Raw genomic sequence first — 15,860 nt, forward strand, 5'->3', positions numbered from 1 at the left:
CACTCCCCCAAGAGGAGTCTAAGTGATGGTGGTAGTTCATTTAGGCCTCTGAGGAAGAAGGGTAGTTACTGAGTTTCTAACATTATTTCATTTAATCTTCTTGTCACTCTTGTGAGAAAGATGATTATGCTCTATGCATGAGAAATCTGCAAACCAGCAAGGTGAACTGACTTGCCTGCGATTACCCAGCTAGTAATAATTGAGCACTTACTATGTGCTAAATACTAGGCCAACTGCTTTACATGCACTGTCATAGTACATCTTCATGATGACCCTACAGGGAAGGTACTGTTATGATCCTCACTTCACAGATAAGGAAACTGAAGCACAGAGTGGTTAAGTAACTTGACCAAGATCACACAGCTAAGTGAACGGGAGAGTCCGGATTCAAATCCAGATATTTTGATACCAAACGATCACTTTGAACCACCAAATGCGGTCTGACTCCAAAGTTCATTCTCCTTTTGCTCAGAATGCACAGAATGGTGGAGGATAGGTGGTGAGGGGTATGGGGGGGCGGGGGGCGGTAGTGGGGAGGCAGCGCTGGAGGGAGTCAAGGGAAAAGCTTCCACTGCTTCTAGATATTCACACTGAGACCCCTTTGAGGGCAGTAGTCGGGGTGGGGGGGTGGGGGTGGGAGGGGGTGCATTCCCACGTCCACCCGTAGAGGTTAGAAATGGAGGCTCTGGAGCCAGACTGCCTGGGTTTAAATCCTGGCCCTGCTGCTTCCCTGCTGTGTGTTTCTGGACCAGTTACCTAAGCCCTCTGTACCCGTTTCCTCAACTAGGAAATGAGGCTAACACCAGTACCCACCTTAAAGTTTGCTGTGAGGGTGAACATACAGGAAAAGCAGAAGCACACATGCGGCCTGTGAGGGCTCAGGGAGCATGGGTTCCCGGCATCACTCTATCCCATCACCAGCCCCAACTGCCCTTTGCCTCGTACAACTCTAGCATCCAAGGTCAGGAGAGGTGGATCCTCCCTCACAGGGGACACCAGCCCCTCATCAGAAGCCCAGCGCATTAGCCATCTCGTGCTGCCGTAACAGCATATCACAAACTGGGTGACATAAACAACAGAAATGTGTTTTCTCATGGTTCTGAATGCTGGAGTCCAAGATCAAGGAGCCGGCAGGGTTGCTTTCTCCCGACACCTCTCTCCTTAGCTAGCAGATGGCCATCTTCTGGCTGTGTCCTCACATGGCCTTTTTCTCTGTGTATGTGCACTCCTGATGTTTCTTCTTCTTGTAAGGACACCGGTTCTTTTGGATTAGATCCCACCCTTATGCCCTCATTTCACCGTTGTTATGTCCTTAAAGGCCCATCTCCAAAGCCAGTCACATGGGAGTTAAGGTTTCAACCTATGAATTTGAGGGGGCACACAATGCAGTATTTCTTTCCTTCCACAAATTATTTATTGAGCACCTACTCTGTGCCAGGCACTGGGATAAGGCACTGGGTACCTCTTTTGTCTTATTGCTGAATTCTTCTCTCTGTTCAAGGCAGGACCCTCTCCTCTTTTTTTGTCTTTTCCGTGTGTGTGTGTGTGTGTGTGTGTGTGTGTGTGTGTGTGTGTCTGTGTATATCCTTCTTTTCACTCTAACAATTTTAATGGAAAATTTCAGAGAGAATAGTATAGCGAACCCCATGTACCCATCACCTGGCTTCAACAATTATAAACTCATGGCCTATTTCATTTCATTCATAGCCTCTGCATTACCAGTATCTTCCACCATTGCCCTGCTCTGGGATTATTGTGAAGCAAATTTCAGGCATAATATTTCATGCACAACATTTTAGTGTATATTTCTAATGGATGAAAAGAAACTCCTTAAAACAGAACCACCATGCTATTATCTTAAAATTATGAAAATAATTACTTAATACAACCAAGTTTCCATGATTATCTATCTAACCCTTCCTTTCATAGTAGTTTTTAAGAAGTCAGAGCCCTAGTGAGGCTGTATGTCTCAAGTCCTTCTTAATCTGTAGGTGTCTTCCCACCCTCTTGAGGTATTTTTGTTGAGGAAGCCAGGTTGTTTATCCTGAGGAGTCTCCTGCAGTCTGAATTTTGGCGATTACATCCCTAGGAGGTTGTTTAACATGATCCTCTCTCTCTTATATTTCCTTTAATTGGCAGTAAGGTCTAGAAGCCTAATCAGATTCAGGTTCTGGTGTTTGGCCAGAATATTTTATAGGCAGGGCTCTATGCCTCTGTCAGATGCATGTAATGTCTAGTTGTTTCTCTTTGGGTGATGTTAGGAGCCATCAGTGATCATAGCCTAGAGATTACAAAATGGTAACATTCCATCTCTTCTTTTACAAGCTGGAATACTTATGGAAAACTTGCCCTGATCAACTATTTGGTTACCCTGTGGTATAGTTCATACAGGAAAGACAGGAGAAATACTTAATTATTTTCCTTTATTTACCAGTTTTCGTATGAATGGGTTGACTCTAACGTCTTCCAAAGTTGAACATTTTTTTTAATATCATTACAATCCAAAGGACTGAAACATATTTTATGCATTTAAATCCATTGCAGTTATTACTGTAGTCAACGCTCAAATCGTCCCATTGACCGGCGGGAGCCTTTTGAAATTGGCCCAACCTCATCTTGTACATTTTCTGTCCCTGACCTAAAATCAGCTGTTTCTCCAAGGAGTCCTGGTTCCTTTTAGTGAGAAATAATATTCGGAATCTGGGCACTGGCTCTGCTTATTACTATTGAGTAGGTCCTCATTTCTAAACCTTTACAATGAACGGAGCTAAGAAGTACTTTTTGAAAGATAAAATGCATCATGGGTTCATTTCATTTCCAGTGTAGGAACATTTTTTCTTTTTCACTGAACTTCCTTGATGTCGTATCGGTATCTTCTTTCACTCTTGCTGGTAATCCAGGTTCTCAACGCCAACATAATTTCCCATATTCCTTAATATACACCCAGGAGTCTCAAATTGTAATATCAATACTACCAACAGCAATACGATTACTGAAAATCATTTGTGTGTTTTTCCTTTCAATTCTTCTTGTCTGTACATCCTACTAGGGATGGACTATCAAATTGCTGTGTTTTAAAATCTCTTTAGTTTCTTCATGTGTGTTTATGCTACCAGCTGATACAGTATTATATTCATTTATTTTACACTGCTTTTAAGATTTGAGAAATTGCTTATCAAATTTAAATCTTTTTTCATTATGTAAAATATTTACATAGTTCCAAAGCTAAACCTCTAAAAGAAGGTTTATTCTGAGAAAGTCTAACTTGTATCTCTATCCTCTCTACCCTGGCCCCTCCCCCCATCCATAGGTAATCTTTTGCATTTTGAGTTTGCCCTTTCATTGATTGTTGATATGAGAAAATATGTGTGTGTCTCCCACCCTTTTCTTAGATAAATGGAATCATTACCCTTGCTTTTGCTGCTGTATCTTGCTTTTATTCACTTAATAAAATATTCTGGGGACCACTCCATGACATTATATAGAACGTTCCTTATTCTTGTTTTATAGCTGCATAAATAGTCCCTGTTGTTGATTACCCCAATTCATTTAGTCAGCTCCCTATTGCTGAGCATTCTGGCTGTTTCCATTCTTTGGCTGTTATAAATAGTACTGCGTTATGTAGCCTGGTACATATATATGTCTTTGCGTATTTTTGCCAGTGTATCTTTGGGATAGAGTTCTAGAAGTAGAGTTGCTGGGTGAGGGAATAAATGCCTATGAATTTTGCTGGATGTTACCAAATTTCCCTGCGTAGGGTTTGTGCTCTTCTGCATGTCCAGCAGGAAAGTACTAGAATTCCTGCTTTCCCTCAGCTTCACGAGTCATCAGACTTTTTGCATTTTTCCCTACCTGATGGATGAGAAATAATTTCTCAGTAGAGTTTTGATTTGTATTTATTTTCTCAGTAAGAGGGAGGTTGAGCATCGTCTCACATGTTAAAGAGACACTGCACTTAGGAATCCTCCCCTCCTTCTCCCTGCCTGGAAACCACCACCCTGGGATATGAAGATTAACTAGAGAGAGTGAAAGATTCAATGAATGGAGAGGTTGTTTGCCAATCACCTGAGCAGAGACGAGAGGAACTAGCCATAGTGATAAAACGATACAGCAGAGAAAGAAAACAAAATGGTGGCCACCAGAGGAAGGATTTGAGTTTCCTTCTCTGGAAAGTTTAGATAGGGCTTTGTTGATGTATATGACTGAATAGAGAGTAGCCTTGTCAGGCAACAGTGACTCTGTGATCTATGGCTTCCTGCAAAGTGAGTGACAACATCACAGTCCAGCAACCAAAGAGGCTGGGCCTGTGCTGAATGGGAGCCACGAGAGAGTCCCCACTCTCTTCTGAGGCTCTGCGCCTGCCTGGGGACCCAGGCACATGGCAGCAGGCATGCCCTCCCCACCTCCAAGGTCTCACAAGTCCATTGGAAGAGTAGAGCAAAGTATTAGTAGTTTCAGTGCCATGGATGGATGGGTTTTGAAAACAGGTTACTCAGGAGATAACAATACCTATAGGCAATTTATGCTTTCAGTGTTTGATAGAGGTGCTATGTAATTTCTCAGTTTCTCCAAGCCTCAACTTACTGAAAATGGGATAATAATCCCCGCCTATAAAATCAGGATAATAATGGTTATATACCTTTTAATGTTGCTGTTGTCACAAGGATAATCCACGTTAAGCCCAACACATAGTAAACTCACTAGCAGTGAGTTCACACCTATCAGCTGTGGTTGTCGTGCTATTATGTGCTGCAGGGGGATTTGGAGACAGAGGTCTTGAGGTTAAAGCTCTGCTCTAACTTTATTAGCTCTTGATCTAGTCTATCAGCCTACTTAGCCTCAGTTTTCTCCTCTGTAAAATGGGGATAACTTCATAAATGTGGTGCACATTTAAATGAGATAACACATGGGATGGATTGGGTGGGATGGACTGGAAGACTGGGATTGACGTATGTACACTACTGTGTATGAAGTAGATGGCTGGTGAGGGCCTACTGTACAGCACAGGGGAAAAAAAAGAAGGTACAGTCTGTTTGCAGGACAAATACTAAGTTAACCTTAAAAATGCATTCCACCATATATTAGGTGCAGACAAATACTGTTTGATTCCACTTATACGAAGTACCTAGAATAGTCAAAGTCATAGAGACAGAAAATACCTTGGTAGATGCCAGGGGCGGGAGGGTGGGGGGTGTGGGGAGGAGGAATGGGGGGTTAGTGTTTCATGGGGACAGAGTTTCAGTTTAGGAAGGTGAAAAATTCAGGAGATGGACGATGGTGAGAGTTGCACAACAGTGTGAATATACTTAGTGCCACTGAACTGAACAGTTAAATATGGTTAAAATAGTGTGGTTTATATTGTGTGACTTCTACCACAATAAAAATTTTTTTTTTTAATGAGATAACACGTGTAAAGCAGGTAGCATCGTAAGTCATCGGTATGAGTTGTCTACTATTAACATCATTATTATTCTTTTGTCTTCTTTGTTAGTTAAACTTTCTAATAGAATTTACTATTAAGAATGCTTGACAATTATTTTAGATATTTTCAGGAAGGTTCCAGAATTGAGAGAGGAAAGGTGTGGTACATTTGGCTGTGTTTTATGAGACTGATTCCTTGGGGAAATTTGCCAAAATTTTGCAGAGATAGGAGTGTTGGGAGCTCCTCATCCCCTTGCCTTTCCAGTCTTGTTCAGCGCATTCTGGGTATCTGGTGGCACCGCAGTAAGGGGATCCCCAGGAAGCAGGGTTTCTTTTAAAACTGGGATGCTGCTTAGGGTACGATCTCTGGTCTGATGCTGTCTTCCTAGGTCTGAATCCCAGTTCTACCGCTTGCCAACCCTAGGTAGCAAGGGCCAGTTACTGATTCCCCATAAGGCTCCACTTTCTTAGCTGTAAAATGGAGTGAATAATAGCACCCTCCTCACAGGGTGTGTGTTTTGTGAAGATCAAACATGAGAGACACGTGAAGCTCGGTGTGTGACGGGAGCGGGCTCTCAGTCCACGGCCGTGGTGGTGACAGCGGCAGCGGCTTTGGTGCTCGTGGTGAGGGGAGGGAGTGGGCGAGGTTAGACTAACAAACAACCCCAGAATCTCAGTGGCTTAAACACGGGAGTTTCGCTCTCACACAGACTACTCAGGCTACATGTGTAACCTGGGTCACGGGGCTCTTCTCCTCGGGGTCACTTAGAGGCCCAGGCTGATGGTACTTCCTTCTAGACTCTCACAGTCACAAGCTGCAGGTCCCACGCTGGCTCTTCGTGTTCCCATGTGGGTGGGACACGCATCACTTCCCCCCTCGATGGCTTGGTCAAGGCAGTCACGTGGCCTTGCCTACATGGACACAAAAGGGGGGACGATGAGATCCAGCCACGTGGGCTGACGGCAGAGCACTGGAGCAGCTCTAATGACCACCACAGGGCCAAGGGACTGGCTGCAGGAAGGGGCAGGAGTGATGGGAAAGATGGGAGAGAATGGAATGGGAAACTGAGGGATGGAAACATGGGCAGAGACAGGCCAAAGGACTGAGCTAACAGGGTTTGCAAGCTCAGAGCCAGCGTGAGGGGTGCCTGAACGCTGAGGGTCTTGTGGCTTTACCTGCCGTGACTACGCTCATCCTTCCATCCACTCATTTATTCATTCAAGCAGTGGTCACTGAGGGACACCCGTGTGCCAAGCACTAGGCTAAGGGCTGGGGGTTCCGAGTTGCGTAAGACAAATTATACGGCCCCTGCGCTCAGGGAGCTCGCAGTGGAGCGGGCTGTGGGCTCCTGGGCCAGAGCACCGGTTGCCAGCTGTGCCAGGGTGGGCCGGGCTTATGCCTCTGCCAGAGGCCTGATGATGGAGTCAGGAGCAAAGAGAGAACCAGTGTGACCCAAATATTAGTTGTGCTTCAACACCACTAGAATGGCAAAGGACTTTGCTTAAAGGATTCTTTTCATTCCTACCCTCTGGCCCTTCATCAAACTCCAAGTGCTATAACTGGACATATCCGTAAAGGACCCAAAAGACAGAGCTCACAGTTTATACAGTTTATGTAATTCTCCATAAAAACAAAAACAGTACTTGCTGGCAGACACGTTTTATAGAGAGATTTTTTTGTTTGTTTATCTGTCCCCCCAAGAAGCCTGCTTCTCTCCCTTCTGTCCCCCCAGCTCCCTGCGGCGGTCATCTGACTTCGCCCAGCGGCACCATCCTGTCTCCGGGCTGGCCTGGCTTCTACAAGGATGCCCTGAGCTGTGCCTGGGTGATTGAAGCCCAGCCAGGCTACCCCATCAAAATCACCTTCGACAGGTGCTTGTAACCACAACCTGGGGGTGGGGGTGAAGAATGATATCTCTGCGGTGGTGTGGGAGGGAAGCTGGGGTGGGTGACGGACCAGCACCGATGCTGGAATGTCAACAAGGTCAGAGAACACTCGAGTGGCTGCCCTGGGTGGGGTGGGGACAGGCTGCACTGGCTTTGCCCTTGGCCTTGGTTCCATCTCAGTAGCGGGGTCTGTGATGTTTAGGGGACTGTTAGTATCTGAGGAGCATTTCCAGTGTGGGAAGGCGGTCTTCTCACCTCTGACCCGAATCGTGCTCATATGCCCCACTTCTAACTCCCACCCTGGCTGTGCCCCTCGGGTGGGGGAAGTAGCCACCCAAGTATGAACACAAACTTCTTCTAGACGAAGCGTTCGTGGCGTAGAATAGCTGTTGCAAACTTTTCTGTGAAGGGCCAGGTAGTAAATACTTTAGGTTTCATGGGACACTTGCTGATATCTGTTGCATAGTCTTTGCTTTTAAAAAAAAAAATACTGCTTTATAAACGTAAAAACCATTCTTAGCCCTTAGGCCATCCAAGAACAGACTCTAGACCAGAACTGGCCCTGGGGCTGTAGTTTACTGACCCCTGGCCTAGAACATTCTGACCCCCATGAGGCTAGTCACTGTGCCTCTAGGTCGGAAGATGGGTCACAGCCCAGGCCACAGAGAGGACTGGGAAAGCCGCATCCAACCACAGGAGGAGGAGGGTTCAACACAGGAGGGAAGGTCCTCCCACATCTCCAGTAAATGTATGCAGATTATACTAAAATCTCCCAGCCTGCCAAAATCCACTTGTTCTGAAGCCCAGGTCAGGCAGGGCCTTTTGTCATTTGCAAATTAATGAAGTTTCTCAAGACGTCTTCACTTCCATCTTTGGCAGATTTAAAACTGAGGTCAACTATGACACTCTGGAAGTGCGAGATGGACGGACGTACTCGGCGCCCTTGATCGGAGTTTACCACGGGACCCAGGTCCCCCAGTTCCTCATCAGCACCAGCAACTACCTCTACCTCCTCTTCTCTACCGACAAGAGTCACTCGGACATCGGCTTCCAGCTCCGCTATGAGAGTGAGTGTCGGGGCGTCAGTGACAGGGTCGGCCGTGTGGGGAAAGGACCAAGGGCTGAGCTCCACCAGGAGGCCCCGCTCGGCCGCATCGCCACGACGTTCTCAGTTAGGCTGTGCTCCTCGGGAGGTGCTTCCTGTTCTCAGCATCTCTCAGAGCTCAACTTTAGAAAGAATGGAAGGTCCCCCTCTGTGTGCAGATGATTGGGCGCCACCGTGCTGGGCACTCTGGGGACAGATGGTGACATGGGAGTGAGATGCCATCTCCCGCTCCCTCACCCTCTCTCATCACCTGCATTCATCGCTGGTGCCTCGATTGAAAGAGCTTGTTGATTCAATTCTTTGCAGACCGCTCTAGTAACTTAGGGCCAAGAGCACCATGAGAAGAGGGTCGTTTTCTTACCCGTGTTCGTATCCATAACCCTTAGCATGGCTTCTAAGCCATAGGGGACACCTCACTGATGGTTACTGAATGAATGATGAACGAACAAATGATGAAGACAGGTTGTTCTCCCTGACAGATGGGTCTTCAGATACCCTCAGCAGATACTGACAGCCACATCTGAGGAGGGGGCAGATGACAACTCCAGCCTTCTCTCTATCAGGGCTCTGTCCCCCCTCCCTTTGTGAGTCAGCTGGGTGCCCTCTATGCTCACAGTGAGCTGTTCCAGCTGTGGGCTCTCTATTCCAGCTATAACACTGCAGTCAGACCACTGTCTGGATCCAGGGATCCCCGTCAATGGGCAGCGTCATGGGAATGACTTCTACGTGGGCGCCCTGGTGACCTTCAGCTGTGACTCGGGCTACACACTAAGCGACGGGGAGCCCCTGGAGTGTGAGCCCAACTTCCAGTGGAGCCGGGCCCTGCCCAGCTGTGAAGGTGAGACATACCAGCAGGGGGCGCTAAAGTAGAGGACTCCTTTCCTGCCCTGAAAATACAGGCACTGACCCCCTGACCCTGTCAGTGAGGGTTGGAGGTTTGGACGAGATGGGGGCTGGGATCCCAGGGGGACTGTGAGGGAAGCTCTCTGGGCCACTCCAGTCTTTCAGTGCCTGCTTCCCTCCTCTCCAGCTCTCTGTGGTGGCTTCATTCAAGGCTCCAGTGGGACCATCTTGTCACCGGGGTTCCCTGATTTCTACCCCAACAACTTGAACTGCACCTGGATTATCGAAACATCACATGGCAAGGGTAAGTGTTTAGGCCCAGGGCAGGTATCGGGATGCAACATGGTCAGGGCCCCAAGGTCCCCAGGTCAAGATCACCTCAGTGGGGATCTCCCTCTCTAGTGACCTCTGGGCTTAGTCTGAATTTTTCTCACCAACCAGAAAACTCCCAGAACATTCCTATCTCTTTGAATCACAGAACTCATTCAACAAATATTGTTCAAACCTAAAATCTCCATTCTAGAAGAGATCTTAGAGATTACCAGCTCTCAAACCTACTTAATTCGGTCGGGAATCTTCTCCCAATCACTCCGCACAAGACGGCAGCACACCTTCTGTCTAAACACCCCCCGTGGTGGAGAGGTGACCAATCCACTCAACAAAGGGGCACCTATTCTCATTTTCTGCTAGGTCTGACCCCTCCTAATAACCTGAGACTGAGTTCCTTGTACTGAGTCCTGGAGGAACATAGGCTGCCTCTGCTCCCTGTTCCTCACATCCAGCCTTCAGATATTGTACGTGGCAATCCTCTTCTCACAGAACTCACACTGTTCCTCAGAGGAGTGTTTTCATATTCCTCACCAGGCTGGATTCTTGCCCTACCTTCCCTGGCATAAATGACCTTTGGGAGTCCCAAGTTCAAAGTAAGGGCGCTAACTACAAATAAACATTAACTAATATACTCTTTCACTCCACAAATATTGATTGAACTCCACCTGTGTGGCAGACCCTGGGGCTGGGAATACACAGTAACCAGGCAGAGATGGCTTCTACCCTCAGAAGCTTGCTCCGAAGTTCATCTAGAGTCAAGGTTCTTAAAGCAGTTTGGCAAATACTCTAATGTTAGACCCCTACAGTAGAGGCTTAGATTTTCTATGTTGGTGGTGGAAACCAGGCAACTATGTTTTTAGAACACTTCACTAGTAACTGTGATGCGTGCCTTTAAATAAGAACCTCTGATCTAGAAGAATGAACGTGTAGAAAAGCCAAGAAAAACTTCAAAGGGAAGAGTAACCCTTCCAGATATTAAAATGTTATTATGGGATAAAATAATTTTAATGATGTGGTATGAGTATAGGAGTGGACACACAAATCAGTGGGGGAAAATAAAGATCCAGAAATAGGTTCCCCTCTGTGTGTGTGTGTGTGTGTGTGTGTGTGTGTGTGTGAGAGAGAGAGAGAGAGAGAGTGTGTGTGTATATGTGTGTGCGAGAGAGAGAGACAGTCTTTAGTATATGATTAAAGTGTCATTTCCAATCCATTAAAGAGAGGATGGATTATTTAATAAATGGTTTTAAAACAGTGGGCTTAACCATTTGGGAAAAAGAAAAAACCAAATCATACCTCACGCATTTATCCACAAATTCTAGTACTAGAAGGATATGAAAGTCTAACCTCAGGTGGGACTTACTTAAAGAGTAACACCAAAAGTAGAATCCATAAAGGCAAAGACTGTTAGATTTGATTAAATAATACTTTGAATGGATTATGGGTTTTTTAAATAAATATATAAATATTCAAAATATTCATGTAAAATATTCAAATAGTTAATGGACAAAAATATTTGCAACCTATGTAATCATCTAAGGACCAAGAAACTGATGCATAAAAAGCTCTTAAAATTTTTTTAGAAAAATATGCCTGGTCTACAGGGCTATAAAGTAAGCAAAACTATAAACACTTTGTAATAGAGGAGATACAAATGAAAAGACCTCGACCGCCCCTAACAATTTTAAAAATGCATATTCACCCAGTAAATGAAATGCCATTTCCCTTTTCAAGTCAGCAGAGAACATCACAACAGTGTAACAGTGTGGGGGACAGCGTAGAGACACGAATACTATTCTTCCATGCTGCCGTTGTGCGAAACTGCTCAAACTTTCCAGAGGATGATTCAACAATGAATCAAAAGTCTTAAGAATATACGTGCCTCCGGTACTTCCCTGGTGGCGCAGTGGTTAAGAATCCACCTGCCAATGCTTGATCCCTGGTCCAGGAATATCCCACATGCTGTGGGGCAACTAAGCCCATGCACCACAACTACTGAGCTTGTGTTCTAGAACCCGCGAGCCACAACTACTGAAGCCCGTGCTCCTAGAGCCCGTGCTCCACAACAAGAGAAGCCACCGCAATGAGAAGCCCGCGCACCGCAACGAAGTGTAGCCCCCGCTCGCCGCAACTAGACAAAGCCCACACACAGCAACGAAGACCCAACACAGCCAAAAATAAATAAATTAATTAATTAAAAAACAAAAAAAAGAATATATGTGCCTCTGGACCCAGCAGTTCTACTTCTTGGAATTTATCTGAAGAAAATAAATAAACTGTACATCAAGATTTAGCTACAAGATTGTCCCCTAAAACACTTTATTAATTGAAAAACTAGTAACTATTCCCATGTCCATCGATCAGGAAATGTTAACTAAATGTATGGTATAGCCAAATAACGAAATATTCAATATTACCATGCAGCTACTGAAAGGAGTAATGTGAAAGAATATTTAAAGCCCTACACAGATGGTTGCAATACACTGTTGACTAAAAAAGAAGTTTGCCAAAGTAATATATTCAGTTTATAAAAATTAAGCAAGGAGGCTTCCCTGGTGGCGCAGTGGTTAAGAATCTGCCTGCCAGTGCAGGGGACACAGGTTCAAGCCCTGGTCCAGGAAGATCCCACATGCCGCGGAGCAACTAAGCCTGTGCGCTACAACTACTGAGCCTGTGCTCTAGATCCCACAAGCCACAACTACTGAAGCCCACGTGCCTAGAGCCCATGCTCAGCAACAAGAGAAGCCACCGCAATGAGCAGCCCGCACACCGCAACAAAGAGTAGCACCCAGTCGCCACAACTAGAGAAAGCCCGCGTGCAGCAACGAAGACCCAACACAGCCAAAAATAAATTAATTAATTAATTTAATTTATTTATTAAAATATTAAGCAAGGATATGTGCATAGAAAACAGTCTGAAGAGCTATGCCCCCAAAGGTTAATACTAGTTGTCTCTTATTTTCATCTTTTGACTTTTTCCTAATTTTGAGCACTAAATATGTATTCCATGTAAAGTATACTATTTGTATAAAAAAAGAAAATTTGAAAGAAAAGTCACTTATAATCCCACCTCATGTATTTAAGCACTGTCACTGTTGCCTTTAATAGGCCTGGTATTTAGCCGGGATTAGGACAGCCTTGGGCAAGACGGGACCCTCCGGCAAGTCAGGGCAATGCGGGGCTGGCCCCTTTTTCCCACAGTATTGTTCCCGAGGAGAGGAGGGACGGAGGCAGCGTCCTTGTTCATCCTGCAGAGCTGTTTCCACCAAGCCTGGTCCAGAGTTGGCCATTGCCAGGGCCAGAAGCTACTCTGGCATCAAGAGGGAAAGAAAGGCAGCCCCCTGTGACCCCTAGAGTAACGACCCCCCATAGTCATGATTCTCTCTGCATCTGACGTCTGTAATTATAGGGGTGTATGTTCCTCTTTGCCTTTCTACCCGTGTCTTTCCTTAGAAGTCAATGCAGTTCAACAAATTTTTAACAAATGCTTATCTGATACTTGGGCTTGCTGTAGGTGCTAGGCAAACACAGGGGAACAGACCCTCTGGCGCTGCCTGCCTTGTAGTCTAGCGGTAGAGATCCAGCCTAAAGAGACCTCGCAATGTACCATGGTCAATTCTGGGATAGAGCAGACACAGGTGGGGAGTTGAGACTTAGGCCAGTCTTCAAGGATGAACAGGAATTAGCCAGGATGAGAGGTGTTCCAGGCAGAGAATCAAGAGGTCACTGATGTATAACCAGGTCACTTCTTCCTTAGAACCATTGAAAGGCTTCACCAGACCCTAAGCATTGAGCCCCAAATTGTAAACCAGCTAGCATGGCCTTACAGCCCTGGCTTATTACCTTTCTCAGCCTCCTTCTGAGCCCTCTAAGCACTAAGTCCTAGTTGCACTGAACTTCTTTCAGTTCCTAGAACTTCTTAGGCTTTCGTTGTCCTCTAGAGCTTTGCACAATGGGACAATTTTCTTCTCCTGGAACACTTCCTGTCCCCGCATCGTCTCCACCATTCCCCTTGCCTGGCCAGCTGCTCATCCTTCTGAATTCACTTCCTCTACCGAACCTTCCCATCCCCCTGCCCCCAGCACTGGGTCTGGGTGGGGCCCCCCTCCACAGGCTCCTGTGTGACCCTGTACCTTCCCAATCCCAGACTTCTCCCCACTGTATGGAACTTGGCATCCTCGTCATCTGTCCCCCGGACCAACTCCAAGCTCTTTCAGAGAAATGTCTGCCTTGCTTCCTGCAGTTTCCTCAGCTGCTGGCTTCATGCCTGGCACATAAGAAACTCCAGAAATGTCTATATGAATTGAATTAAAGTGAACTCACACCCTTCTCCAGAGGGCACCCCTCAGGCTCTGCTTGTAACAGTATCTCGGGTTAACAGACCTATGGAGGCTGCTGACTCCGATTGCGCCCTACCAGGTAGAAGTCCAGCTGGGAAAACTGAAAGCTCTGTGAAATTCAGAATTGTTCAACTTACCACATGCCCAGCCCAAGGGAGTAGCCATTTCAGGAGTCCAGATAACATGCCCTTGCTAAGACCCCAGGCCTGACATCTTTTAACCCACAAGGCTGTCTGGGAGTTAGATGAACTGAGTACTAAGAACGCCTACTGTGTGCCAGGCACTGTGCCATGGGCTTTGCATGTGCTGCCCCAGGTGTTCCTCTCCCCAAGGATTAAATGTCACCTAAAGGCGCAGAGCAGCTTTGGCCCAGACACTTTCGCTGGTAGACGGGCTTTTGACCCAGGTCTACCTCCCTCCAAATCCCCTCCTTTCCCATGGCCCTGCTCTCTCCGCTCCAGTGTGGTGTTAATGTGCTTTGCACGACTCTGCATGGTTCACTCCAGTGGAGTCTTCGCTTGTGTGTGCATCTGTCACACCAAATCTGGATTCAAACTCCAGCACAGGGCCTCTCTATTTCTGTGACAATGTCTTCATTTTCACACAATGGCCAAAAGAGCCCCAAGCAATCAGCATAGCTGGGAAACCCAGGAGTTTCACCTCGGTTGTTTACTCATCCTTAGAATCCCTGCCAAATGGTTATTCCTTTGGAGGGGCTGTATTTGCATGCTGGAAAAACAGAGTAAAGGCACAGTGCTTAATTCACCTTCGTTTCCGCCTGTTACTGTGTCTGACTCATCCTCCACCCAGCCCTGTGTTCCAGCGAGGAGGGAAAGACATCTATTCCACCGAGCCTCTTCCCAAGCTCTGCAGACTGAGAACAGTTTTCTCAGTTGCACACGTGTTTATGTGTCGGCAGTACAGGATATGTACGGGCATACATACCCGTGGGGTTCCAAGCATGCTTACACCCCTCGTGTCACAGACTGTGACCCCTGTGAAGCCTTCCCAACCCCGGAGACATAGTTGTCCACTCTCCCTCTGTGTCCCCACTCTGTATTCTCACTGCTCATGTGCCTGTCTCCTCCTCTAGACTGGGAGATCTTTCTCGGTGCTTAGCACAGGCCTGACACTTAGTAGGCACTCAGGGTCTATGTCTTTGAGTAAATAGGTAAATGGATGCATGTCAGCTGCCCGGGCACAGGGCATTCACAAGCTGCTTCCCTGGTCCCACCTCTACTGGGTTCTGTTCCCCCAACCGCCACCTGTATAATCCCAAATACTCCAGATCACCAGTTTCTATCAACAGAGAGGCAAAACAACCAAAAACATCTAAAATGCTTAAACATTAAGACCTTGGATCTAACCATCGTTTATCAAAAACGTGTCAGTAATTAGAGAAGTATTCCTCACACTCGTATGTGCCTACACATCTCTTGGGGGATCTTGTTGGCATGCAGATTCTGATTCAGGAGGTCTGTGGTGGAGGCCAAGATTCTGCATTTCCAACAAGCTTCCAGACAATGCCCCAGATGCTGAGGTCCGTGGACTTTGAACAGCACTTGGGTGCAGGGTTCCTCGCCTACCCAAGTTCCTGCCCTGGTACATCCATGGCATGTATTCCCATGGGCACACTCACCCGTGGGTGGACGTGCATTACACATCTGCCCACACAAGCACAACTGCCATCTGGACAAGTTCAAGAGTTGCCCTGGGTGTTAAGATCCTGCTGCTCCATAACTTAGCCCCGAACCCTGCGGCGACCTGGCCCCTCCTACCACGGGCTCTCTTTCCATAGTGAGAGAAGATGCCTCATGAGGTGGTTTATTGCACAGCCTCCGCCACCAGATTGTCTCAGCTCAGATCTCGGCTCTCCCACCTACTAGCTGGAACTTGTAGAACTTGTAAATGTTTTCGTATCTTCCCTTCTGATTGAT

General features: G+C 46.6%; 1 protein-coding gene across 1 annotated transcript in view; it reads left to right on the plus strand.

The window, feature by feature from the left end:
• Positions 1-15,860, plus strand: part of CSMD2 (CUB and Sushi multiple domains 2) — a 667,758-nt gene that overhangs the window by 425,524 nt on the left and 226,374 nt on the right. Inside the window, exons 16-19 of the mRNA XM_033838419.2 lie at positions 7,155-7,293; positions 8,188-8,375; positions 9,063-9,251; positions 9,444-9,560. Of these exons, the coding sequence (XP_033694310.1) occupies positions 7,155-7,293; positions 8,188-8,375; positions 9,063-9,251; positions 9,444-9,560 (633 nt within the window). The remainder of the gene's footprint in view (positions 1-7,154; positions 7,294-8,187; positions 8,376-9,062; positions 9,252-9,443; positions 9,561-15,860) is intronic.

The sequence above is a fragment of the Tursiops truncatus genome, chromosome 1, assembly GCF_011762595.2.
Source record: "Tursiops truncatus isolate mTurTru1 chromosome 1, mTurTru1.mat.Y, whole genome shotgun sequence".
In the NCBI taxonomy this organism is placed as follows: domain Eukaryota; kingdom Metazoa; phylum Chordata; class Mammalia; order Artiodactyla; family Delphinidae; genus Tursiops; species Tursiops truncatus.